At 41.1% G+C, this 26,457-nt stretch overlaps 1 protein-coding gene across 6 annotated transcripts in view; it reads right to left on the bottom strand.

The window, feature by feature from the left end:
* CFAP74 (cilia and flagella associated protein 74) overlaps positions 1–26,457 on the bottom strand; it is a 97,620-nt gene that overhangs the window by 798 nt on the left and 70,365 nt on the right. For all 6 annotated transcript variants that reach the window (XM_039509131.1, XM_039509132.1, XM_039509133.1 and 3 more), the window contains 17 exons: positions 23,929–24,057; positions 19,537–19,624; positions 18,368–18,541; positions 14,767–14,900; positions 13,817–14,093; positions 13,141–13,272; positions 11,940–12,088; positions 10,346–10,480; positions 9,829–9,938; positions 8,771–8,826; positions 7,852–7,971; positions 6,183–6,338; positions 5,156–5,285; positions 4,446–4,600; positions 3,254–3,389; positions 2,227–2,354; positions 1,372–1,506 (listed from right to left, as the gene is read on the bottom strand). In XM_039509131.1, coding sequence (XP_039365065.1) covers positions 1,372–1,506; positions 2,227–2,354; positions 3,254–3,389; positions 4,446–4,600; positions 5,156–5,285; positions 6,183–6,338; positions 7,852–7,971; positions 8,771–8,826; positions 9,829–9,938; positions 10,346–10,480; positions 11,940–12,088; positions 13,141–13,272; positions 13,817–14,093; positions 14,767–14,900; positions 18,368–18,541; positions 19,537–19,624; positions 23,929–24,057 — 2,344 coding nt within the window. The remainder of the gene's footprint in view (positions 1–1,371; positions 1,507–2,226; positions 2,355–3,253; positions 3,390–4,445; positions 4,601–5,155; positions 5,286–6,182; positions 6,339–7,851; positions 7,972–8,770; positions 8,827–9,828; positions 9,939–10,345; positions 10,481–11,939; positions 12,089–13,140; positions 13,273–13,816; positions 14,094–14,766; positions 14,901–18,367; positions 18,542–19,536; positions 19,625–23,928; positions 24,058–26,457) is intronic.

Genomic DNA, 26,457 nt, shown 5'->3' with positions numbered 1-26,457 from the left:
GATTTTGTAAATTATGCCTTTTAATATCTTGAAGTTATTAGATGTGCCAGTTATGGTTATAGAGAATCTCTCTTAACTGCGCTAGCCTAATGAAAGCTGGGAATAACAGGGTACTCCTTCTCTAGTGGGGGGCATGACATCATCTGGTTATAGCCATGACAACAAGCTGGGTGTGGCTGTGGCATACTGTGCTGTACTGTGGGTTTGGGAAGGAAATGGAGATCCTTCATCCATAAGTTGTGTAAGAGCCAGCTCTGGTCACCAGGAAGCCCTGAGTCAATATCAGGGCTTCATGCCATGAACTCTAGTACCTCTTGCACAGAATGACAGCAGCCTTCTACTTTTGGAAGATGCTAGTCATGCTGCCACCCCCACAGGGATCCCTGCGGACAGAGGGAGACTGAGAGAAGGAATAAGAAACATGTGAGGATGAGACATGGAGGAAAATCTCAGCTTGTAGGGACAGTGTTGTGAACATATACCAAGGCCCTGTAGTAAAGGAACCAAGGCAAACCCTGGTACCTGTGGTGGTGCCACAAGAATTAACGGGCTTTGTTTGCAGTAAAGGAGATTTAGATGAGATATGACAAAAAATTTTTTGTTAACTCTAAGGATAATTAAGCACTAGTACAGGTTATCTAGGGAGGTTGTGGAGTTCCAGTCACTGAAGGATTTTAAGAATAGGTTGGACAAACACCTGTCAGCGATGGCCCAGGTATACTTGGTCCTGCCTCAGTATAGGGGGGCGGGGGGAGATAGGCGAGATGGCCTCTTGAGGTCCCTTCCAGCCCTGCATTTCTATGATTCCATGAAAGAGACAGGAATCCAGGGCTCCCGCAGCCTGGGTACTGCAGCATCATGCGTTTAAATTTGTCTGTGCTTTCATATGATCGGGGCAGCAGAAAATCTTTTCTGTGTTGAAATCTAGTGTGAGAGAGCTTATCAAATTGACTCCCCCCTAAGCAATCTGACCAAAGCAGTGACTTTAATTTAATTTAATACTAATAAACTTTTTGGCTGAAAGGTGCTATGTAAGTGCAAAGATCTTAATGCCTCATATAAGGTATGCATGATTATGCCCTTCATTCTCATCTCATGGATGGATCGACTGAGGCACAGAAGTTATGTAGCAAGCTCCCAAAGTGACACAGCCAGTCCCTGTTCTCAGTTCTCTAACTACTAGACCCTTTGTCCTGTTTTCAGACACTAAGTTTAGCAGGTTTATTGTTATAACTTCTGTCCAAAGTGAGCTGCACTGATGATGACTCAAAGACTTGCTTCTGAGCTGATCCTGAAAGCTAGTGAGAATGTGCTCTGTTCCATCCAGTCTACAATCATTTCAACAAACATGCTTTGGAAATATTAACGTACATCAAAGTCAGCAGGTGGCACCCAAGAAACACTGATGCATTTGATTTGACCACGATCAACTGTTCCTTTAACAGGCTCGATGGTAAATCCCTTCTGCTGCAGGACTGGTAGGCTATCCAAACTGAACTCTACGTTCTGCAGCAAGGACAAGCACAGTTAGTGAAGTAGAACACACGCTGTTGGTTACAGCCAGCTCAGCTTCTGGATACAAAAGGCCTTTACTTATAGGCTACATCACCCTAACCTATAGAACTGTGCCTCCCACCTGCCAAACCTCTTGTGCTTTTGCTCCTGAGACATAAAACAAGCAGTGAATTTAATGTGCTTGGTTATCATGAAACATACTCTGGCTAAAAGGAGAGTGTCTAGGGATTTTTCATGAAATTAAACTAATTTGTTCTCTTGAAGTCTCATTTGTGGGGACCACAATCTGTTTCATCATTCAACGAACAAACCCTGAAAGCTACAGCTGAGTGTAAGTTCAGAATGTTGTTTTTATAAACAGTTGCCCATAGCACTTTGTTGGTAACGTGAAAGCTGCTAATTTGGTCTATATTCATACTTTTATTATGTATTTAAGAATTAGTGGAGAAATGTATTCAACTAATTGTATTATCCTCTTCTAATATCCTCCTGCTAATTCCTCGTCTCCCCTTGAAAAATAAACCTCTATCCTTTCAAACAATACTAATGCTTTTATAATACGGTGTCAGGCTTAATGGAGATCCAGAAATTCATTTAATGTGGGATCTCTGCCGGTTCTGGATTCTCGAGAGCAGTTGGTAGCCATTTGCAACTGCTGACTCAATTTCTGAGCTGAGTTGCATATAAAAGTGCATTTTTCATTTTGTTTACCTTCTTCGATGCAAACTGAGCTGTCCGTATAGCCCCGATTTTCAGCTCCCTCACTGCCGGAGTCCCAGAGGTCTCTGCCTGGATGTACTCCAGGCTCAGGAGGAGGGACTTTGCTGGTTCTTCCAGCTCTAAACAGACATGGGTCAAATTAACTTTGGAGCAGCCAATGAATGTTGGTCCCAAGTCAGGCATAAATGACTTATTGATCAGTTGGTCTAAGATGGTGTAATTTACACTAGAAGGCACCAGCAGAGAGGCCAGTAATAGGAAAGTCCACCAACAAGAGTGTCTGAACAGTTCTTACCACACTTTGACTTGCATACAATGCGTTGGAAGGAAGAGTGAATTTAAAGAAAGGTGAAGTCTGGTTAATTTGTGTCATCTTACATCTTGTTCTTTGCTTTTTCTGTTTCATCCTTCTGTTTGGGCCCCTGAGCGTGTAAGTTACACTCACTTATATTCCTTTGCATCTTTAAATGGGTGTAGTTTACATAACTCCTCTGAATTTAAACCCCTATCTTACATTCAACCCTCCCATTTAGTGTCTATTAGCTACTCCTAAGGTTTTTGTCTCTGAACTTGGGAATCATGTAATTAGAGCAATGCTGAGGATGCATACATGTGAGAATTTTATAAGCTTTTTAAAGTAAACCTTCACTTGCCATTTACAGAAATGCAGCTAAAATACATTTGTGTTGTACTATTAGTTTATCCTTTTTCACATACTAAACTGAAAAACTGTCTAATCCACATGAGGTAAAGCCTGCCATTCACGTGGATGAGAAATTCTACTGTATTCGATTTAGAGAAAATTCTTCTCCTGATAAGTTCTTTTTTCTGCAATTTTTATATTGAGTCAAACCCCTTCCATCATCATCTGCCCTTCTTTGGCATTTGACTCTGGTACCCACATGCTGGAGGTGCTATCTCCTGTGAACTTTTTTTTTTAATACAAATGGAGACAGACAAATCTATATTGATATAATTCTCCCACATTAGAATAAAAATAGAAAAGACAGGTTGTTACCTCCTTTTGCGGCTTCTTCAGACATGGGTGATGTTATAGCCAAAGACTCCAAGGGAACATCCAATGGATCCCCTCCTTCCACAAACATCATATGGTTTCTTGCAGCACCCTTCAGCCAGATCTCACGAGCTATTTCCTATGTAGGACAAGAACTCTGCAGATGCAGGTTACAGCCCAGGTCTTGATCTAATGGTAGTAATCTCAACACAACTGTACTAGCTGTCTAGAAACAATTGTATAATCTGTCTGAATTGTTAGCAGGCACACTGGCCACTGAGCTTAGTCTCTTCTTTATGTATGCAATTATAACCCATGATGCAAGAGATCTTTGCCATCTTCATTCTGTAATCAGCTGTTGACTTGGTGGGGGACATGTATTTTCCTCAGCCTTTTTTCATTCTGTGGCAGAGTGCCTCTGTGATAACGGGGAAAACCATTCATCCTAGACCCCCAAGATGGGCAAAACTACCTGGTATCAAATATGACCTGTCTGAGATTTGTGAAGCTGGGCCAGGTTTCAGGCACTCATCACTGATTTCGTGGTTCTGAGTGTGGAAATCATACACAACTCAACTCAGCCAAAATTAGATATCTGGCTTTATCCCTACCCGAAACTCTGGGAATGCAAACTCACCTGAAATGTTTGCAGTCACCTTTTTACTTGCAGTCCTGACAGCAGCCACTAGGTGGCACTCCTTGCTAACTGTTGGCTAGCCTCTCCTGGGAGTGTGGGAATATCACCCCGAAGTTGCTCATCTGATTGCACTCTTTTTGGCTTCTGTTTAAGCTCAGTCCCTGCACCATAGATGGACCACTCCTTCCCCATGCAGAACAGCAGAGCAGCTTCACAGTAGAAAGAGCAGCCTCTGTTTCAGAAGGGCTTTTGGGGCATGGGCTCTGCAGGAAAAGAACCACTATCCCAGTCCCTTCATCAGATTCTCTGCACTGGGAACCTATGTGAAGTTGTGCTCAGCAATTCACAAGGGTATGTGCTGGTTCTCCACAATTTGCCCAGCTGTGAAGTGGGGTTATGTAGGGAGAAGAGGGATCTTACTCCAAGTCATTGTGAATTAATTAGGAAATACAGTTATTTCCACTCCTGATAGAATCCTAATGCCCATGCTGATAAATTCAGTTTGAGTCAGATGGCAGCTTTAGATTTAACAATCCAGATGCCCTGAGGTTGCCTTACCTTGCCAAAGAGCACAACCTTGAGGCAGTCAGAATAATACAAACTTTCATGGTCTGGACTGAAGGTAACAGTGAAATCCTGACTCTTCCCAGGCTCAATTACGCCCTCTACTGGAAATATGTTGAACACACTTAAACCACTGTAGTTCTGTGTACCTGGAAGAGCAAAAAACAACAGCAATATGAGGATGACAGAAGGAAAGCTCTGTTCTACCACATTTTTTTTAATATTTCAATCTCGTGTCTTTTTTGTCCCAATGGTAAATGAGTAAAATTTCTGATGCATGTTTATGCAGCAAAGTCGGAAATCTGGGTGTTAAAAAGCCTACCTGGAACTACCTGTGAGGTTTTTCAAAATACCCATTTCCCTAGAGGAATTGGAGAAGTGCCATTAAACCATTCTTACTTTCTAGTATTAATTACACATAGATTGATCTTGCTTCTTGATGAGTAATATACTGAGTGGGTTTAACCAGATCTCAGCAATAGAGCCTTCTTACCTGGGAATGTTCTCTTAGGCTATGTAAACTTGTACCAACCAGGAATTAATTATTAACACATTTGCTATTAGTGAAGCAAATACTGTCCTTAGTTACGGTGTTGTGACCTCCCCCACCGCTGTAAGGCTTCAGTGGAGCTGAATGGACCAAACACAAGGCAGAATTTGGCTCCTATTATGTACTTGATTAGTGAGATGGAAAAACTATTTACCAACAAAATCTGTCCGTCCTGGGGGAGACGTGATGAAGAAGGGAAGTCTCTGCTGCTCTTTGTCCCTTGTTTGTGAGAGTGACTCTAGTTTGATGGAGTATCTCAGGGGCAGAGTGGAAGTGTTCTGTATCTGGAGGGAGTCATTGATACAACAGTATTTTAATTGGGGAACTGATTAAAAACCCTATAGGATGTGTATTGTGCAAATGGGCTGAAATTGTTTATTGCACGCCCAGGTGCCATACATGGTGCATCTGGGTTACTATTATCCACAGTCCATTCTTCCTGTCAAACAACACAGAGCTTTTTCCACTCTTAGAACCCATCTGCGGGAAATACACACTAGTTGCTTCCCATCAAAGCTTTGTGGTGCCTGCACAGTGAAAGATTTTATAGACTAACAGTTTGCTTCTAATACTTGGCCTGTTCACTAGATTTGGGATTATCAGTGTGGAAATCTACAGCAGATAAATGAATCAATTAACCTGTTCTCCAGCCTACCTGGGTAGTCCCTAGCAGGGCACATCCCCCTCCCATGGAGACAGGAGGCAGGCACAACTAGGGTGGCTGCAAAAGGGAGCACCTGGGAGGGAAGGGCAAGTAACTCTGCTGCTGATGTTTGAGGGGCCATTTCTGGCCTCCCTCACCCTTGTGTGTACTGGGCAGAACCAGGGAGAAGAGCATTCAAGAGGTGCTTTTTAAATGTGCAGTAAGACCCTCCCCAGTGCCTCTGTAGGCAGAATTCCCACAAGCAGTGCAGAATCAGCTCAGCACCCCTGCCAGGTAGAAGTACCGTTGGCCCTTAAGACTCTCCGCTTTTAATGAACTCACTGAACTACCAGTTTGTCACGGGTGTTCATCACAGGCTTAAAAGCTAAAATGCTCAGTGAAGCAACTTACTGCTCAGCATAACATCCTGTCGGGAAATTCTCTTACATGCTTCTGACCAACTAGGAATGGTATTGACCCACCACTAATCAGGTCTTTCAACTCAACACAAGGGAGTTTCCACTAGTTCAGGATTTACCTTGAATGTGGAAGTGACCTTCTCTTTGGCTATGACATAGCCCATATCAAGCACTTCTCCTTCCACAGAACAAGCAATTGATGGAGCCACCCCCTGGCCAATAATACTGAGGGTCAGGGTGGCTTTTATGCTCCTGATATCCAGAGTTTCAAAGAACTGCAAAGAAGGATGTTGATAATAGTCAACTGTAACAGACACTTGCTTTAGAATTTCAGGGTACAATACAAAGCCAGGGCTAAATGCCAGCTGGGTGCTGTGCATAGGCACCTGGCAATGGGAATGGAATGGGAATGCCCCAGTCCTAGCTTCTCATAATCACATCCCAGGTCCTTTGTGGAAGCATCCACAGAGAGGATAGTTTCAGGGCTTAGGGGCCATTGCGTCACTTATCTGTGGGCATGCCCATTGACTGACTGACTGGCATTCTGCCTGTGCTGGGGTTAGAGGTGGGGCTAGGGCTGGTTCACACTGGAGCTGGATTTGCAGTACTGTATGAGAGTGTCTGGGCTTGTGAGCACTTAAACAGCAAGCCAGAATTTGGCCCTACTTTCTTATTCTGATTCTGAGGGTGTTTATATTTCCTTATCTAAGAAATCTCCAGGGACGAGGGGCTGGATGCTCAAAAGGAGTTAAATCAGTGGAAGTTAGGAGGCTAAATAGAAGTTTGGAGCCAACCTCTTTCTGAGCATCCAGCCCTGGATCTATAATGGGGTAGGCAGCTGTTTTCAGTGGCACTCTCACTGCTGGGTCCTGGCCACCAGTCTAGGGGGGACTCTGCATTTTAATTTAATTTTAAATGAAGCTTCTTAAACATTTTAAAAACCTTATTTACTTTACATACAACAATAGTTTACTTATATATTATAGATTTATAGAAAGAGACCTTCTAAAAACGCTAAAATGTATTACTGGCACACGAAACCTTAAATCAGAGTGAATAAATGAAGACTTGGCACACCACTTCTGAAAGGCTGCCAACCCCTAATCTATAATGTAGTCTCCCAGGGAGAATGACCTCACTGTGATATCAATGTGCTAAAGAACACAGCTTATCTGACTGCCCATTATTAGAACAATATTAAGCTGCTGTCAATGTTCTGATAAGGGTCAGGCTCCTATAGAGCCATGCACATTGCCCAAAGACAATAGAGAGCCCACTACACGTCTTTAGACTGCACTGTTGTGCACTGTGCTGTGCATCAGCTGCGTACTTTCTCCACCCAGAAGTGGGTGCATTTCAGAGGGGCTGTCTGTGTAGTTTGCAAAGCATTGTGGGATGGACTGTCTGTGTAGTTTGTAAAGCATTGTGAGATCCTTTGCTAGGAAAAAAGAACAGGAGCCACAAGTACTCCTGTTCTTTTTGCGGATACAGACTAACACGGCTGCTACTCTGAAACCAGTCATTTTGCTAGGAAAGACATTCCATAAATGAATATAATTCCCCCTGGGGAAAAAATGTTAAAATCAGGTCTTAACCAGTCAAATATGTCCCAGAACTCCTTCAGCATGAAAATTCTTGATTTTATTATTTGTGCACCAGTATTGACATTATTTTACAAGTATATTTTTGGGTAAGTCTTGTATTTTTAAATGCTTCTGATTGCTTAATTATTATCCATATGTCTCCCCATGTGTAAAATATTTTCATATATATATAATATTTACTCACCAATTTACTCTCATTTGGACAAAAAGAGATGAAGAGAAACTGGTTTTCCCCTGGCTCAAGAGTGCCAACTGGACTGACCAATAGGAAGGGCCCATTGGGGTTCAGGATGGAGAATCCTAGCTGAAATGTTGCAACTCAAGGAAATGCAAGTTTATAGGTGACAAACTGAGGGTACAAGAGCAGGATTTAAAGATAATTCAAACCAACCTGTTGTCTATTAGCTCTTTTAGGGTTAGTGAGCTAGACCAAATAAAATAAAAACCAACCCAATTCTTTGTCCAATACTCAAATGTCTGAAACAGGGTTTTTTTCTGTTAGAAAAACCTGTAATAACTTCCCTGCAGCTCTGTCCCTAGGTTTTGCCTGGGGTGGGACGCATGCGAATTAAACCAGCAAATGAGAGATGTTGTTCTCTCAGATTTTTCTGGCCCTGTTTAGACTTGGCAATACTGGAAGCCTAGAGAACAGCCTTTTCTAACTGAAGATTTCCAGAAGTTGGGAGAAGTGTTGAGCAAAAACTTGGCTTTTGGCTCTCTCTGCTTGTGTGTGTCATGTTGGTGCTAGAGTTGGCTGCATTGCTAGTAGCTTTTGCTCTTTTAGAAAGGGCTGAAGCATGAGCATGAAGAGCCTCTCAAGTCTGGTTTTTAAATAGAGATTTGCCAGCAGAAAAGTGCATAGTGAGAATTTTGCAAAAGCATTTAGATTGGAAGGGGTCTTCCAAAGTTCATTTCTTCCAGCGCCGCAGAATAGATTTTTACAATCTATCTAGCTGTGAAAGATGGGCACCACATCTGAACTACAGTCTCCATTAAAGGTGCTTTTACAATCCTAATGATGAACAATTCTTGTAGAAATAGGCCCAAAGTCAACAGTGACTGAATAGCGGATTGTGGGGAGTGAACACTCCAGTCAAGGATACTGCTAGCTGCTCCTGGGAGATGTTCTGTATTGTAATCTGTTTGATTACTCTGTGGCCTGAAATGTATAAAAACAATACTTTCAGAAATGTTACTGTAATCAACTAGAGAGACCACTAAATTGGACACTCAAGTTTCTAACTCCAATGCTGCCTAGGGCCATCTTTAGTTATGGTGTCACAGTATTCATTGCACTCCCGTGTGAAGCAGAATGACCAGGAAATAAAACCACCAGTGTTAACTCCAAGAATGAGACAGAAAAAAGTTCTGAAGTTAGTGACAGACTGATCCTTTCTTTCAAGACAGAAAGCAACAAATGTGACACTTCTAGTATCTCCCAGTCTTTCAAGGAAAAAGGTCAGATACCACTCAAGTGGCTGTTTAAAAGCATTTTCAAGGTATGAGACTTTTCACTCTTCATCTACTGTGTTTTTACCTTACTGGGATTTCTTAAATGTGGTATTTATAAACCAACATTTTACAGCTAGCCTGGTTGTGATGAAGGTTCCATGTATTAGAAGGCTGTCCTGCAGAGGCTAGACCTGTCAATGACCACATTGTATTCTCCAGACACTGCTTAGCTAGGAAATTATATCCAGGAGGGAAAAATGCATCTTCACAACCCATTTTACTAGTGGATTTGTTTTTAACAAAGGTTGTTACAAAAGACCATAAAACCTCAAAGAAGAATTGTTAGGAGTAGTTTGAGTAATATTCCATTGCATCAGATCTCCATGCATGACTGTTCTTATGAGAAATACAGTTCACTCCCACTTTTCCCTCTGCTAAATGTTCACTGCATTTCTGGGGCTGGTGTACTGTGAACGAACACAGGTGGTCTCCATTAGGGCTACTAATTACATCTCTGGACATCAAATGGGCTCTTAAGAACCTTAAATGGTTATCTGGGCTCCTAATTGCGTGACTACATCTGGCCTAATTTAGACACCTATGTTTGAAAATTGATCCTACAGCAAGTAAGAAAATCGTAACAAAACTACATTTAAAAGGAATTAAAGCCAGACAGAAAAACCTCAAAAGTTGAATTCTAACTTCGTACCTACTGCGACCTCCCCAAAATTGACGATGTTTTTTCCATTATTTGAAGTGACCACAACAGATGGTGCTACAGCAGGACAATGCAACTCTAGGTACAAGGTGTTATAAGGACTGGGGAGATGGAAAAAAATGTTTGGAGTTAGATCATAAAATCTGCTCTTACTCTATGCAGGAGGGGGAAAAGCATTATGTCAGTGTTAAAGAGACTGTATAATTCTTGGCTTCTTTCCTTGCATCTGCATAGGCAGAAGAGGTGGACTGAATCTGGCACATAAACTTTACATATTAAATATTCTCTAAGGTACTTTGATATTAGCAGGCTTGATCCTGATCTCAGTTATGCTGGTATACTATCTAAGTTATTCCACTGATTTATGGGGCAATTAAGATCAGAATCTGGCCTTTCCCCCAAAAAACAAATGAATACTTTTTCAACATGTGTCCCTACTTTCTTCTGACTTTTCTGGTCCACCATAAATAGCATTCATATGGTTTCATGCTACTCATTTATACAGTACCTGTACTTTAGATTTTCAGATCCTATCTTTTCATCAATATCTCCACTTGCAACAAAGCAAGGTATGATGTATCTCTCAAACTTTCCTGTGAAATTCCTAATCAGGGAATACTGAGCTGCAATATATTCTTCAGAGCTAGAGAGTACAAGAATATAGTCATAATAAGAAGAAAGCAAAAATCATGTAGTAACACAGCAGTCTAGTACTAATGCCAGCAAGCAGAATATTACATTGCAAACCCGACCTACTAAGTACAGTATTTGCATTTACTATTTATTGATCATTCATTGTTTAAACGTGGACTTTAGCAGTAAAGCTGTGTACTCATTTGTTACAAAGCAATGGATCTGCTCAACAGAGGGTGGTGCTGAATAAGTAGTGTGCTTTTCTGCCCATGTAATGGAGAACAAAAATTATGAACTCAGATACTTAATGTCACACTAGAGAAGATAAAACACTTTTTAGTGTGATTCTCCCATGCTGGATTTTCTAGTGAAAATCCATTTTGCAAACATTTTCATTGCATTTTTTTATATTCCAGTAATATTCCTAAATTACATATTTCTATGATAGAGTATGTCTGGCAATGCCTCCGAATTCTCAAATATGTATTTCCTTTGGAATGAACTGTGTAGTTACAGTATACTTCAACAATTCATGTTTAAAAATATAAGTTTATTATATGCTGCTAGTTAATGGATTGCAGTAAATATGTAATTCTTGTCCAAAGCATGTAGGGCCCAATTCAGCAAAGCACCATAAGCATGTGCTTAACTTTAACATATGAGTGGGTCTATTGACATCAGTGGGACTACTCAGATACTTGGGACTACTTATTTACTTAAAGTTAAGCACATGCTTAAATGCTTTGTTGGGTCAGGGCCCTCAAGCACTGGACTTTCTTATTAGATGGTATAAAACTAAATAAATAAACTGCTAGGTACCACATGAAATAAATGTTAATTCTCTGTCAACTGACCTGCATGCTGCAAAATGACTACCTGGAAGCTATAAATTAAAGCATTGTTATATTTCCCAATGGGTGAATTTCGCCCTGTCCTAGTGGTGGTTCTCTAGACTATATGCCATTTAACTGCCAAATTAAGGTGTTGGGGGGGTCTTGAGGCAGTGGGCATGAGCCTTGTGCTGCCTGGGGTGAATTTTACTCAATACAAATGCAACTAATTTATTTGGAAGAGGTGAATCATTCGCTGTCAGTTTCTGTTGTTAAAATGTTTAATCGGCCTCCTACCTGAAAACCAGGCCAACTGCCCTTTAAATTGGTATTGTGGTTGGTTCAGCTGAGTTATAGTACAGCCATGTTTAATGCTACATGGTACATTCTTTCAAGCCCGCAGCTCTGCTATTTGATCTATAATGAGGGATTCTCTGCCTTGCAGGAGAGGTTATGATGATAGTGTAGATTAGAAGCATTGCTAATTTTGGAAATAACTTTTGTAATAAAGAAAAAGGCCAGTTCACCCCTAAAGTTAGATTGCTCACTCACACACAGGGATTAATACATTAATGAAACCAATGTGGCAAATGGCAGTCGTTCGCTACCCAGTAGAAGCTGCTGCTGCTACTGACTTACTTGGTTTTTATTTCTTCTGGTTTTGGTGGCTCAAAGCCACTGCTAGCAGCTGCATGTTTACTGCTTCTGACCCTCAAAGGCTGTCTCAAAGCGGCAAAACTTGGTTTCTTTCCATCCTTCTTTCCTGACACAGTTTCGTCTTTCCTCTTCTATAAATATGTATATATAAATATAACATGCACTTGATACTTCAAAGCTGCCTAAGTAATTTGGACATCCAATTCCTATTAAAATCCCAGAGGTGGCTATAAATTAGTATAGATCAGAGGTTCTCAAACTTCATTGCACTGCACAATCCCAGGAGTGGGGACCAAACCTGAGTCTGCCCAAGCCCTGCTGCCCCAGGTGGGGTGGAGCCCAAATCCCAAGCCCCGGGGGGGGGGGGGGGGGCTGTAAGCTGAGCCTCGCCACCCAGGGCTAAAGCCCTCAGGCTTTGGCCCTGGGCGGTGGGGCTCAGGCTTTGTCTTCAGCATCAGGCCCCAGATCCACTTTGGGGTCCTGGCCCACAGTTTGAGAACCACTGTTATAGATTATTCTGTGGAGATGCTCCAGTCAGGGATCATGGCTCCACTGAGTGAATGCTGCTGCAAACATACAGCAAAAGGACACTCTGCCCCAGAGAACTCCCAATCTAAATATATAAAAAGAGGTGACAGATATCTGTAACCAAAACCATATGATAACAGCGATACAATTATGATTTAGGGCAATAAGCAATGGATACAGTGTTCAAATAAAATAAAGTGAAATTAGACAATTCAAGCTCAGAGGACAAATCGTCTGCTGGAGTAAATAAATGCAGCTCTATTGACTTCAATGAAATTTTATTAATTTACAGTAGGGAATTGGGAATCTGACCCCATTTTCAAAAGTGCCTAAGTCACTAAGGTGCAAAAGCAGCACGTCCCATTTTCAGAAGTCTCTTTTAGGCACTTAGGAGCGCCTGAGGAACTTACAAACCAAAGTCAATTTTCAAAAGCCACTCAAGTGCTTTCGAAAATGTTACCCCATATTTATTTATTAATCCAGTCCGCTGATTGCGTTAACTGCCACTTTGTACTGCTAACCTCTGGTATAAAATTCTTGGCTTCATTTATTGTATTTTTAATTGCAAATAATTTTATGCTAAATAAGTTAGTGCTGTAGAAATGAGGTTGATTTTCCTTTGAGAGTGAGTACATAGATTTTTAACTGTTCTTACTTGCATTTCTGATTCACGAATCTTCTTCATCATCGTCGTTTGTGCATCTGCCCTGCACAGCATCTGAACTGCCTCTTCTCTGATTAGCTGCTCTGACAACACTGGTCTGAAGTACACTTGTATCAAGCATTTCTGGGGTAGAAAGATTGCACAATGAATGACACTGGGCTTCAAATTAACATCAGTGGCTAAGGGCAGAATTTGGCCCTTGCTTATTTGTAACTCCCACCAAAATCAATAGAAGCTGAGAGCATGAGTTTGAGAGCAGATTTTGACCCTGGATGATACCTTGGCCCTTTTTTGTAAGGGAGCCAGGTGAATTAAAGAAAAGGGCTAATAGTAGCTGTGTTTTAAAAAGTCCACAGTGCTGCAACAGTATTAGATTACCACCAGTTTGTCTACATTTAAGTGCCTTTCAGCTAAATAAATCATGCTATAACATTGATGCAAATTTGTCCATGAGTAAAGTTACATGTGTACTTGTTTGCATCATTGAGCTCTAGATTTCCATTAAAAGTATTCCTTTAAGCTCAGTGTACAAAAATGAATTAATTATAGGACTGGTACAGTATATTTTGGGACTTTAATTACAAGGTACTAAATTTGTAAGGATAGAGATGATCATAGGATTTTATCTTTTGTATTCAAATACTTGACATACTCAGAATGAATTTACCTTCCCTGGTAAAACTGTTCCAACAGAAGGCATAATTGTCACAGGAGAATCTTCTGGCACAAGGAATTCAAAGGAAGTGGGTCCAACAGGGGCAATTTCCCCTTTGCCGATCCTTGGGACAGCATGAGTAAAGCGGTTGCGGCTCACATGTGCATTTATTACATACAGTGTTGCTGTAGATACATCATTTAAAGCTGTTGCTGCAAACTTGACTAAGGAATGAGACAACTCAAGAGGTGGGTGGACTCCAACTGCTTTGCATGACAGCTTGAATTGTCTAAAAATAAACACACCATAAATTGTCTCAGCACAAACAGAGCTTCTTAAACAGCCCAGAAGCCTGGGGACCTGATTCTGCAGCTCTTATTCAAGCAGGATTCCTATCGATTGCAATGGCAATTTTGCCTAAGGATGGCACAATGAGGCAAATATGGTATTTGTTTTAAAATGTGCAACTCCCTATACAGGCTGTACCTGAATTATCTCTCTGAATAGAAATGCAATGAGATGCCATCTGAAAGCTTGTGCCATGTGCCTTCACTATTATGCACCATCACCTGGCACAGATGATGAGCGTCTCCAGAAGAAACATACACACGACCAATGTAAAGCTTCAGTAATTCCAACAAGAAAAGGGGTTGGGAGGAAGTTGCAGGTAAAGAAAATAAGAGGCAAATTTATAACTGGAGGCATATGATATCGATCAACTTGGGTGAGGCAGGAGGAGAGTCAGCAAAAAGGCAACAAATTAACTCTGTAAAGACTTGAACCTGGCAGGCAGGCACTGAGCACCTCTTGTACGACGCAAATCTTCTGCCTCTGCCAATGTACAGACAACCTAGACTCTGGGACTTAGTTATCAGATTCTGATCTTGACTCTAGAACTCCACCATTGATTCAGAGTAACACTTCTACCTTTACTCATTTGTGTTTCCAGATTCTTAACATACCGATTAATCTCTGACTTGCAGGTCAGCTCAAAACTGTATTCCTTTGCCTTGTTGGCTTTGAAGATTATGTCCAGGTTCAGGCTTTCCAGGGGGAGGAGAATTCCAAATCCATCACTTGGTTGAATTTCTACAAACTTCAAAATGACAAAAAGAAATCTCATGTGTTACAATGTAACAAAGGGTTAGGGCACCAGAAACACATGCCTGAGGAACTTCGGCCCGACACTCATCTGAGGATAGTGTGTGTCTGTGAGTGACTAGAATTCTGTGCAGACTTCTAGTTCTAGAATAACTTGAAAGGTTGCAATTTCAATTTGCCTTTCCTGCTGCAATTGATTTCTCATCTTGGACAACATGTGACCATGCCGTAAAAGTCTATGACCTCAGATTTCAATGGAGTTGACATTTGAGAAAGGACTTCCTTTCAGGCTTTCTGCTGACTTATTGTCCATATTATTCTTATGTAGCTATTAGGGCTGCCAATTTTTAATTAAGTTAACTCACGCAATTAACTCAAAAAATTAATCACGATTAATTTCAGTTTTAATTGCACTATTAAACAATAGAATACCAATTTAAATTTATTACATATTTTGGATGTTTTTCTACATTTTCAAATATATTGATTTAAATTACAACACAGAATACAAAGTGTACAGTGCTCACTTTGACAAACAAAAGAAATAGTATTTTTCAGTTTACCTCAGACAAGTACTGTAGTGCAATCTCTTTATTGTGAAAGTGCAATTTACAAATGCAGATTTTTTTGTTACATAACTGCACTCAAAAACAAAACAATGTAAAACTTTAGAGCCCACAAGTCCACTCAGTCCTACTTCTTGTTAAGCCAATCCCTAAGACAAACAAGTTTGTTTATATTTAGGGGAGATAATGCTGCCTGCTTTTTATTTACAATGTCACCTTAAAGTGAGAACAGGCGTTCACACGGGACTTTTGTAGCTGGCATTGCAAAGTATTTACATGCCAGATATGCTAAACATTCATATGCCCCTTCATGCTTTGGCCACCATTCTGGAGGACGTGCTTCCATGCTGATGACACTCGTTAAAAAATAATGCATCTATTAAATTTGTGACTGACCTCCCTGGGGGAGAATTGTATGTCTCCTGTTCTGTTTTACCTGCATTCTGCCATATATTTCATGTTATAGAAGTCTCGGATGATGACCCAGCATGTTATTCATTTTAAGAACACTTTCCTTGCAGATTTAACAAAATGCAAAGAGGGTACTAAAGTGAGATTTCTAAAGATAGCTACAGCATTTGATCCAAGGCTTAAGAATTTGAAGTGCCTTCCAAAATCTGAGAGTGACGAGGCGTGGAGCATGCTTTCAGAAGTCTTAAAAGAGCAACACTCCAATGCAGACTACAGAACCCGAGCCACCAAAAAAGGAAATCAACCTTCTGCTGGTGGTATCTGACTCAGATGATGAAAACAAATATGCGTCGGTCTGCCCTGCTTTGGATCATTACTGAGTCAGAACCCATCATCAGCATGAACGCATGTCCTCTGGAATGGTGGCTGAAGCATAAAGGGACATATGACTCTTTAGTGCATCTGGCATGTAAATATCTTGCAATGCTGGCTACAACAGTACCATGTGAATGCCTGTTCTCACTTTCAGGTGACACTGTAAGTAAGAGGGAAGCATTGTCTCCTGCAAATGTAAACAAACTTGTTTGTCTGAGCGATTGGTTGAACAAGAAGTAGGACTGAGTGGACTTGTAGGCTCTAAAGTTTGACATTTTATTTTTGAGTGCAGTTATTTTTTGTGCATAATTCTACATTTGTAAGTTCAACTTTCATGATAAAGAGATTACACTTCAGTACTTGTATTAGGTGAATTTAAAAATACTATTTTTTATTTTTACAGTGCAAATATTTATAAAAAAAATATAAAATGAGCACAGTGCACTTTGTATTCTGTGTTGAAATTGAAATCAATATATTTGAAAATGTGGAAAACCTCCAAAAATATTTCAATAAATGGCATTCTATTATTGTTTAACAGCGTGATTGATTGTGATTAATTTTTTTAATCACTTGACAGCCCTAATAGCTATCCTCATGCAAGACTGAATGAGATGCGAGAAAGCTATCAACTACCTTTCCTACCTCACTAGGGAGTTGTGAGGATAAATCCATTAATGCTTGTGAGGTGCTCAGATGAGACCCAATATATTGCATATAGCTCTCACAACACTTCTTCCTGGAGTGTGCTGGTTTGATCAAGGAAGCAAGATTTCATTAGACTGCTATGACAATGGCTACTTGTTTAAAAGCCATATGAGTGGCCTGTACTGTTTATATGCAGCCATTCAAATAGATCACATGAATTCCTGCATGAATCCTTTTAAAAATGAATAAGCAGTGCTGTATGAGTCAGGATCCCAAGAAGTCTGAGCTCTTCAGTGCTTCTGCTATACATGACAGCTTAAGCTTCAGCCCCAGCTGCGTATCTGAGAAATGAAGCTCTGATGTAACTGCAACTGATCCTGACATCTTATGTCAGCAGCCTCTTTGGTTTTCATTCTCTGAAAAGGCTGGAGAGGGAGTTGCCTCCCCAAGTTGCCAGGTTCTCCCTAGCACTTAATGAGGCTTCAGCCCAACCTGCTGTGCCCTGGAGGTACAGCAGGCACCTTAGTTTGACCCTGATGCTTGAGTAGTTGATTTCCACAAAGGCCCCAAAAGTCTTAGCCCTCAGGACCCTGTGGTCTCCAGTGTTTGCTTTAGCTTAAATGACCATTTAGAATGAAAATGCTCCTCACTCTTGTTAAGTTAGACACCTTTCTTGCTAATAAGGGATTGATTTGTTGCATGCCTGCAGCGTACATGTTAGCTTGATCAGCAGCACCAGCAGCTGTCTGTCAAGTCAGCCTTAACAATCTTACACAGTTCAATATTTGAAGTAGATTTTCTGCTCTGAAGAGAGACCTCACAGAAGTGGCACTGTAGGAGTCTTGTGTCTTTTGGGGACCCCATCTTGGATTTGTGTGGTTAGAAAGCTTTTAAAAGATGTAGGGGTTGCTTTAATTGCAACATCATAAACTCACCAGGAGTCTGAGTGTCAAGCTGGGTGTGCTCCTCCTCCAACATCACCATTACTTTGGTATTAAAAATTTTGCAGGGCAAATTATACCCTCACTGAGACCTGCACAGTCCTATTAGCATTCAGCCAGGTTGCAGAGGATAACTGGGAGTTGAAGGGCAATTTGAGTTGAGCAGGTATAATTGAGGCCAGAGTTGTCCTGCAGAATTTTTAATGCTGGTGATAATGCATGAACCAGAAAGAACACAGCCCAGGTTGTTTGCAGAGCTGGAAGTCAGAAAAACATGGTCCCATGTACACAGAGCAAATTTGATCTGGAATCACTAAGACATGATAACCAGGAGCTCCAACGGTCTTAAAAGTCTCACTAAAATAAAGATTTCCTGTCTACTGCTTCCACTCTATCCACTAGGCCAGTAACCCTGTCCAAGATCCATGACAGTAAGTCACAAGCTTCATTTGCACTCAACATTTCACAAGAATAAAATATATTTAAAACAGAGAAAGCCCCGGGGAAACCCAGCCATGTACCTCAGGGAGTCCAACAAATCCAAATTCTTGTGGCAGGATGGATTTGTTTGTTAGAGTTATGGTTGTCTGAACAGCTTCATAGATAGTGCAGTAACCAAAATTCACTTCAGCTGGACTGATTTCCAAATCAGAGGTAGTAACAATTGCATGGACAATAAATTCAATTGGCTTAGTCTGAAACAAGATTGAAAGAACTGAGTAAGAACTGCAGCATTGGGCAAGAACTATGGTATATAATTTATGTGAAAAGATTTCCAAAAAGACACTGTGAATTAAGATATTCTATTCCTCGAAAGCAATTTAATTTAAGTAACATTCTTATTTTGAACTTGAGTTTATCATGGTCTTAACAACAAGCAACTGAAACGTGCCTATATTATAACTAAAACTGCCAAAAGAATCACTAGGTATTTTGGATTCCATATGCTGGAATGTAGTCACACCTGCATTTGTATGAAGTATGAAATATGAATCCTAAGATGCATGTACATTTGCTGTACAATGTTTTATAGTTTCAGAATAAAACTGTATGCTATGGTACCTAAAAGCTGTCTGGAACATAAGAATACCTCTGTGAATAAGTGAGCACCTTCATTAAGAATTAAAAGTCTAGGGTTTGCATTTTGAAGATGTTTGATAGAAAATGACTTTACACAACTCAACATCTATTATACCATTCTGAGCATCTTTTAATTAATTTAATCACAGACTTCTGCTAATACACAAAGGTTCAAACTGAGATTTGGTATCACCAAATGCAACTCCACTGAAGTCAATGGAATTGCACCTGCTGACATCAGATGTGAATTTGGCCCAAAGAGTACCTAGTATCAGTACTAGAGCTATGCTCTGGATCACTGAGGACTAGATTCTGCCACCCTTACTCATTTGGAGGAGTAGTTGACTCCATGAGTAGCCCGGTTGAGTTGATTTTTGAATTAGAATTATCAGTGAGAGGAAGGATTAGTACTTCATCAGTTGTCCTACTGATTTGATTTAAAAAGGATGGCTCACTGAGTAACTCACTGTCTGTAAGGTGTCAGAATCTGGCCCTGAAGCAGCACAGAATTATTGTGATTTCCACACTTTGCAATTCGAGGCTGCTTGGACTGTGGAGCTCCTGTTAAAATTTAAATCTTCTACTACTTGCAATACACAATAGCACTAACCTTATCAGCAATCATTATTGTCATTGGAACTTCCAGAACCCTGGTTTCTGTGTCAAAATATTTTCCTGCATCTTCTGGGAGAGAGAGCCTGAAATAGAAAAATGCAAGTCTCTAGCTAAGGAGGAATAATTGGGTCTTCAGTGCCTGTATTTTGAATCAAGCACAAGTCTAAGACAACTGAGTTTAGTTAAGATCCAAAAGGTATTTTCATCAACACTCTAATCCAGCAAAGCACTTAAATTCAAATAGACCACTCGGTGCTTACATGTTTCACTGGATTGGGGCCTAAATTAAAGTCTTTGTATGAATTTGAATATGCCGATGCTGGGGAAGAGCATGGAGGGAGTTTCCAACCAAAAAATACAACAACCTAGGAGAATTTACCTCTGTCCAACAGACAGAAAATGTAGTTGTGTCAGAGGTAGAGCAGACTTGTCCTAGATTTCATATAGGAAGATCATATCTCACTATGCAAGTAGGCACTGTCCAAGCTATAAATCAGCTTTTATGAGGATAATTAGCAATGTGGTGTTCATATTAATAGATCTGACTAAGGCCCAATTTTCCAAAGACAAGCTCCTTTTAAAAATCCCAGATTAGGAGCCTATGGGCATTATTACTCAATGGAACTTGTTCTCATAAGGAACATTAGGTGCTTTTGAAAATGCCATCCCCATCTCCAGAGGCACCTTTGAAACTACCAGCTTTAAGTTCATATTTAGGCATTTGATTTTCAAAAGTAAGGAACACCCATCAGCTCCCAATTAATTCAATATTGTTCTAATCAAAATTGGTTATTGTTAAATATTTCAAACTGTTGAAAGGGCCATAATAACACGGTTAATGTCTGTTTGAAACATGGGATAAAACACAACAGAAAAGGTTTAGTGCCTCAGTGATCATTCTTCATGGCTACTATCTTGTTTGCATTTAGCTAGGAAACACAGGGAAAATTAGAACAAGCATAAAGACAAATCTTTCACTCAGACATGGGCCAAGGTTGGTTCCAGAACCCAAAATTATCCAAACTTCTAGCGTGCCTGGATGTAGGAGTAAATTCTCTGCTGGAATGGGAGCAATTTATTCCAGCAAATGAATAGTGTAAATGTTACCAGTCCAGGCTATTTCCTACTGTTCTATGTGTATTTAAATGTTATGTTGGAACTAAAAAGCTGGACATGAAAAGGATCTAGTTTGATAGGTGCATGAAATTCCCATGAATGCTAATGGGAGTTAGACCCATTCGGGTGTTTCGCCTGTATTACTAAAGGAGCTGATTATACAGCAGGGTTTTATTTACAGGCATTTTAGTAAAGTATTACCAAAACTGCCCTTTTATTTTTCTACTAACAAAACCTTTATGGCTATAAATAGGAATTAAAACTTGCTTTGTAATCGGTATCTAAGCCTCCTGCATTCTGGCCGCAATCATGAGTACATGAGTAAACCAACCTAGGCAATCTGTTCCTGTTGACATTGATGTTAATTAATTACCAGTCCCTCTGAGTCAGTATCAATGGGATCACAACACAACGGAAAGACATAAATAAAGACAGGCTGCAGAAGTGAAACACACATGAAGACCAACAGCCTTTGTCTGATTACATACCAGATTTGTTATTAACAGGGAATGTGTGGGCTTCAGTTTCTGAAACTTCTCACTCTCGTACAGCCCAATTTCAGAGCTCTTAAGCCAAGTCAGTACAAAAGCTCTATTATTTTTAGATCTAGGTGCCTATTTATAATACCTGGACCCTTAGAGCATTGGAGTGAATAGTTTCCCATTGTTAAGTCTCCACAGTGATACTATTTCTGCTACCAGCTCTTTAGATCGGTTTCCTCCACAAACACCACAGGTTGCAGAACAGTGAGGCAAAAAGATGTTTTTCACAAAGAAATGTTTAGGCCCCTGTTAACCAGCACGGCAACTGCATATCTACTCTTTAAAGGTAGTGTTGCTCATTCGTCTTCCTTCTTTAGTTTGTGCCCCTTTCCCTCATTGATCCTATCCTTGCCAATTCAGGATTGCTCCCAACAATATATTCTCTAGTTTTCTGTCCAATTTAGTCTTAAAAGTCCCAAGCAATGGGCTTTCACCGCTATCCTGGAGAGACTAGTGCACTGTCTAAAAGAATTTGTGGTCAGGAAGGATTTCCTGATATTCAACCTAAATTTTCTTTCACCACGTTATTCCTAGTTAAACATCCATGTAGCACATTAAATAATTCCTGTGCTTGTCCTCCCCCACCAATACTCACTACTTACAGAAACAAACAAGCTTCAGCTCTTACTTTTTCCTATTTACTTACATGCTTGCCTTTAAGAACACCAACCAACCAACCAACCAAACCCCATGATGGCAAATCTCAGAGTCTTGGTCTACAGACTGGGCCTCACAGGGCTCATGCTATGGTGCTAAAACCAGCAGTGTATATGTTCCTGTTTGGGCTGGAGCTCAGGCTCTGAGATCCACTCCCTTCACCAGATTTCAGAGCCCAAGCACCAGCCCCAGCAAGAATGTAGCGCAAACCTGAGTCTATAGACCCACTGCCATGTTTTTGTTTTGTTTTTTACAGTGTAGACATTAGGCTGCCAGTGTCCGTGGAATCTGTTCCAACTTCCAAGAAACCAAGAAGCAGAATACTTGGGGAATTCTGGCAGTTGGTAAATGAGAAATCTTGCTTTTAAATAGGCTGAAATCATGACTTTGTCGCAAGCAGGAGTACAGTTACAGTATGAGTGCTATGACTATTGGGATGTGCACTGAAGACCGAGAGCTCCCCAAGTCCTACCAGCCCTTCTGTCTGCACACTTATCATTCCTGCTCGACACATTTAAGGCTTAATTTAAAAAAAAATCATCTATTCCTTCTTTTGAGGAGACTGAGTTTGTAGTGCTGAACCAATGACGTATTTGTACAAATGTGTCACTAGCTCAGCATTATGTATCAAGCTTGTACCATAAAAATACCCACCTCCCATGCTGTACCATACAGATCAGTTTGAAAGGACTGAAGCAGCCTGGTACTTATTCCATGAGTCAGAACCACCTTAATCTCATCAAATCTTTTTTTTTTTAAGCTTTCCCATTTTTCAAATGCAGATTAACATTTTTAATCCACATTGTGCTTCTATCCATTCAGCAAATGTAATAGTATTTCACAGGATCTGATGTTTAGGAACTGGAAACTATCATAATAGTGATAACTGTTGTTGTAATGGGATAGAATTGGATATGTAGGAAGAATTGTAACATTTATATTTTCTTTGAAAACTATGCTGTTAAAAGCTTTGGGGTCTGATTTTAGAGCTGAGGGTCTAATTTTTGGAGAGGCTGAGGGCAAATGGGTGAAAATCTGACCCTACTGAAATCAGTGAGACTAGAATTTTTAACTCACAACTCCAGATAAAGTCAATGGGAAAGGCAGATGCTCGGCGCCAATGGAAATCATACTTAAAAGTCTGATTCCACTCTCACGATCACTGCTGTAAATCTGGAGTAATTTAATGATGCAACTGGTTCTACAACAGATTCAAAAGGATGTGACAGCAGAATCAGAACCTAACCAATCAATTTACACTTGAACAGGAAATGACTCACTAAATTCTGTTTAAAAAGTGATTATAGCCATAGTCAGAGCATGGTCAGTAAAAGACCATGTAATCTAAATAGCCAAATAGATCTCTTGATTTATGTAGCTGTTCTCTTCTGTTTATATATATAGCCTCCATGTGAAATGGTGGCAGAGAATCCTACTGGGATAAGGCTTTTGACATTTCTGAGAATAGAAGGTGGTATTATTTTTAATCTAGAAAAGAATCCCAAAATGAGAGATGAAAACCTTTTATAACCTCTTTGGGGATAGAGTGGGTATGCAGCAGCAGGTTTGGCTATTTTGCATTTGCTCTGTAGCCACTTGTTCAGGGGTTAACTAATTAGTGATGTTTGACTAGAAAGCACACCCATGAGCCAGAGAAATACCTTTTCAGCCATGTGACACTGATGTGTGTCTCTCTGTTCTGAAAGAGTAGCTTCCCCCACAGTGACAGAAGTAACCTACTAGGACTGCAACTGCTAAGATTTTCACACTGTTGCTGTCACCACAGGGAAAGTATTACTACGTAGGAATGTGATCCAAGTCAATTTCCTCCTTGGACTTTGACATCTCAGAAGAATAGAGGAGGAGGAGGAGGAGAGAAGGGGGAGAGTGCTTGAAAGGGCCAAGTTCAGTATAGCTATGCAATCACACTGAAATCAATAGTGTGAAGTCCAGCCATTGCAGTCTGTGAGTGTAAGAGGAAAAAATTGGCCTGCTCTGACTTTTCGCAGACAGGCTCTCTAAATTAATATCTTAAATACTAAACAGAAAGGTGATTGATACCATTCATTCACCTGGGCAGGAACTTCAGCTGCACACTGAAGGATGACTGGGCTTGAATGTAACCTGTTTTTGGAAGAAGCTCCATGTGCTTACTCAGTTCTTTGCATACTTCAAACTTCAAGCGTAGAGCGGCTTTTGCTCTGCAAACAGATCAGACAGACCTGAGTGGGTTTGTGCTGCCAGCTCAACAGCTACACTTTACTCAATGCTTTAGCTCTCTTTTCCCACTGCAGCTCAGTTTTGTATGTTGCACTTGGAAATATTCCAAGCTTTCTTTGCAAGTGAAGGAGAGTACGCTGGGCACATAGAATTGTTAAAGCAAAATCATACAGTTATGTTCTCTGTCAGGCTACAATGCTTCCAAATCTGGGTTTCTATACTTGAGTTCACCCTGCTTCAAACCCAAAATGTTGCAGAATAAAAGCAGTCTGTACTTATCACACATTTTTCCTTCCTGAATCCAACAGCTCCAGAGACACATGGACTCTGTTCCAGGTGGAACCCATTCAGAAGTGAAGGGACAGCAGGGGCGGCTCTAGCCATTTCGCTGCCCCAAGCATGGCGGCATGCCACGGGGGGCGCTCTGCCGGTCGCTGGTCCCGCGGCTCCGGTGGACCTCCTGCAGGCGTGCCTGCGGATGCTCCACTGAAGCCGCGGGACCAGCGGACCCTCCGCAGGGATGCCTGTGGGAGGTCCACCGGAGCCGCCTGCCGCCCTCCCGGCGACCGGCGGAGTTCCCCCCGCGGCATGCCGCCCCAAGCACACGCTTGGCGGGCTGGGGTCTGGAGCTGCCCCTGAGGGACAGCCTTGCTACAATGTTGGGCCTGTGCGTTGCTAGGCAAAAGTAATCTGGCATGGGTGGGACCAAACAAATGTAAACAAGTATTAACCCCAATATTAACTCATGAGTCAAAGCCCAGCAATCCCCTGAGCCTGGATGCCCCTGTGTAACCCACACACCTTCTGGCTGTGGTCTTCTGTCCCATCTAGTGGCACTGAGACCACTTAGAGAGAGAGAGAGTTAAATGAGTCTGCTCTACAGCCTTAGCTAAGCCCGTTGGCTTTCAGCTCATGCAGTAGAGGCTCATGCACTAAGCTCCAGAAGTCCCCGGTTTGATCCCGCCCACCAACAACCGCGGTCTGTCAGCGTTACACCTGCAGCACTGCAAGGCAGAGATTGTCTCCTGTGTGAACAGGGGAATAAGAGAGGAATGAATCTGGAAGTGGTTGGTACATATGAATGAAAGCATCAAAATTAGCCATTTGTTAATTAGTTATTTGCTTTCTTCCCAGGGCTTTTATAATGCTGTAGTTGATCAAATCAGTTAAACTGATGAGTCCTTTCTGCTTATTTCTCATGCATTCTTCTGGATCAGTGGTGTGAGGTGCACTGTATAGTATAGCAATGGACATCACCAGTAAATCCTTCCTCCAACACCATGTGCACAGAATCTTTAATGACCATGGAGGGCAGCAAGGGTCCGAGCTTCATCTGAAAGATCTCCACACAGTAAACCAAATGGACTGAATGTGTCTGCTTCAGCATGCTGAAAGGCTGAGCCAACACTGCCAGTGTCTGAGTATATGGTACTAGGGTTTCAGACCTGATGCTTAAACAACACAGGTATTCTCTCTAGCACTGGGAGGCTAAGTAAAGCACCTGATCCTCCAAGATGCTGAGGACAGGCTGCACTGTAGTGAGCAGTGAATTGGAAGGCTGAACTCAATGTGAATTGGAAGGCTGAACATCTTGCAGGACTTCTCCCCTTGGTTGGCCACATTTTGGCCTAAGCTACTTGATAGTTTTCTAAAATAAGAACCTGGGATTTGCACTGGGAGAGTTAATCACTTTTAACTGACAAAAGTTATTCTGCCTCTGCTTTTATAATCTTGTCCCTGGGAGTGGGTTATTTTAGACAAAGTAAATCTCTTACATAGCTTGTGCTTGTCACATTTGTGAGCTGAATTTCTGAGATAACAGCTCTACTATTTCTTTCCAACTGTGAAGAATCTCTGGAGTGTCTAATTCTGGTAAGAAGTTTAGAATATGGGTCTTCTAACAGAAATAGTGTTTAAAAAAAACAACAAAAACCACCAATCCTATTAGCATGCATTTAAAAAGAATCTAAAATATGGGGATTGTTAAAATAGGAACACTCAGCATCTAGCAGCCAATAACTGCATTAGACAGAAAAAAACCAGCACATGGAAGTCAAGTAACAGAGTAGCTCACATAACCATTCTCTAAAGGTAAGAGTCACTGCATAGATCTCTAGGAAACTAACAATCTGCAGCACTACCTTTACACTGCAATATGTTCTGACACCATGGGACAATGCACAGCTATTACAGTGGTGAGGGCCATATAAGTACCTGGACAAAAAATCAGGATCCTCTGAAATAAGGATTTGGTCCATCTATGTATTTATATGGGACCTAGCACCAGGGGCGGCTCCAGGCCCCAGCACACCAAGCGCATGCTTGGGGCGGCAAGCTGCGGGGGGCGCTCTGCCAGCGCCGCGATGGCGGCAGGCAGGCTG

The sequence above is a fragment of the Mauremys reevesii genome, linkage group 21, assembly GCF_016161935.1.
Source record: "Mauremys reevesii isolate NIE-2019 linkage group 21, ASM1616193v1, whole genome shotgun sequence".
NCBI classification, from domain to species: domain Eukaryota; kingdom Metazoa; phylum Chordata; order Testudines; family Geoemydidae; genus Mauremys; species Mauremys reevesii.
The sequence above is the reverse complement of the archived record's forward strand: the minus strand, read 5'-3'. Positions and strand labels throughout refer to the sequence as shown.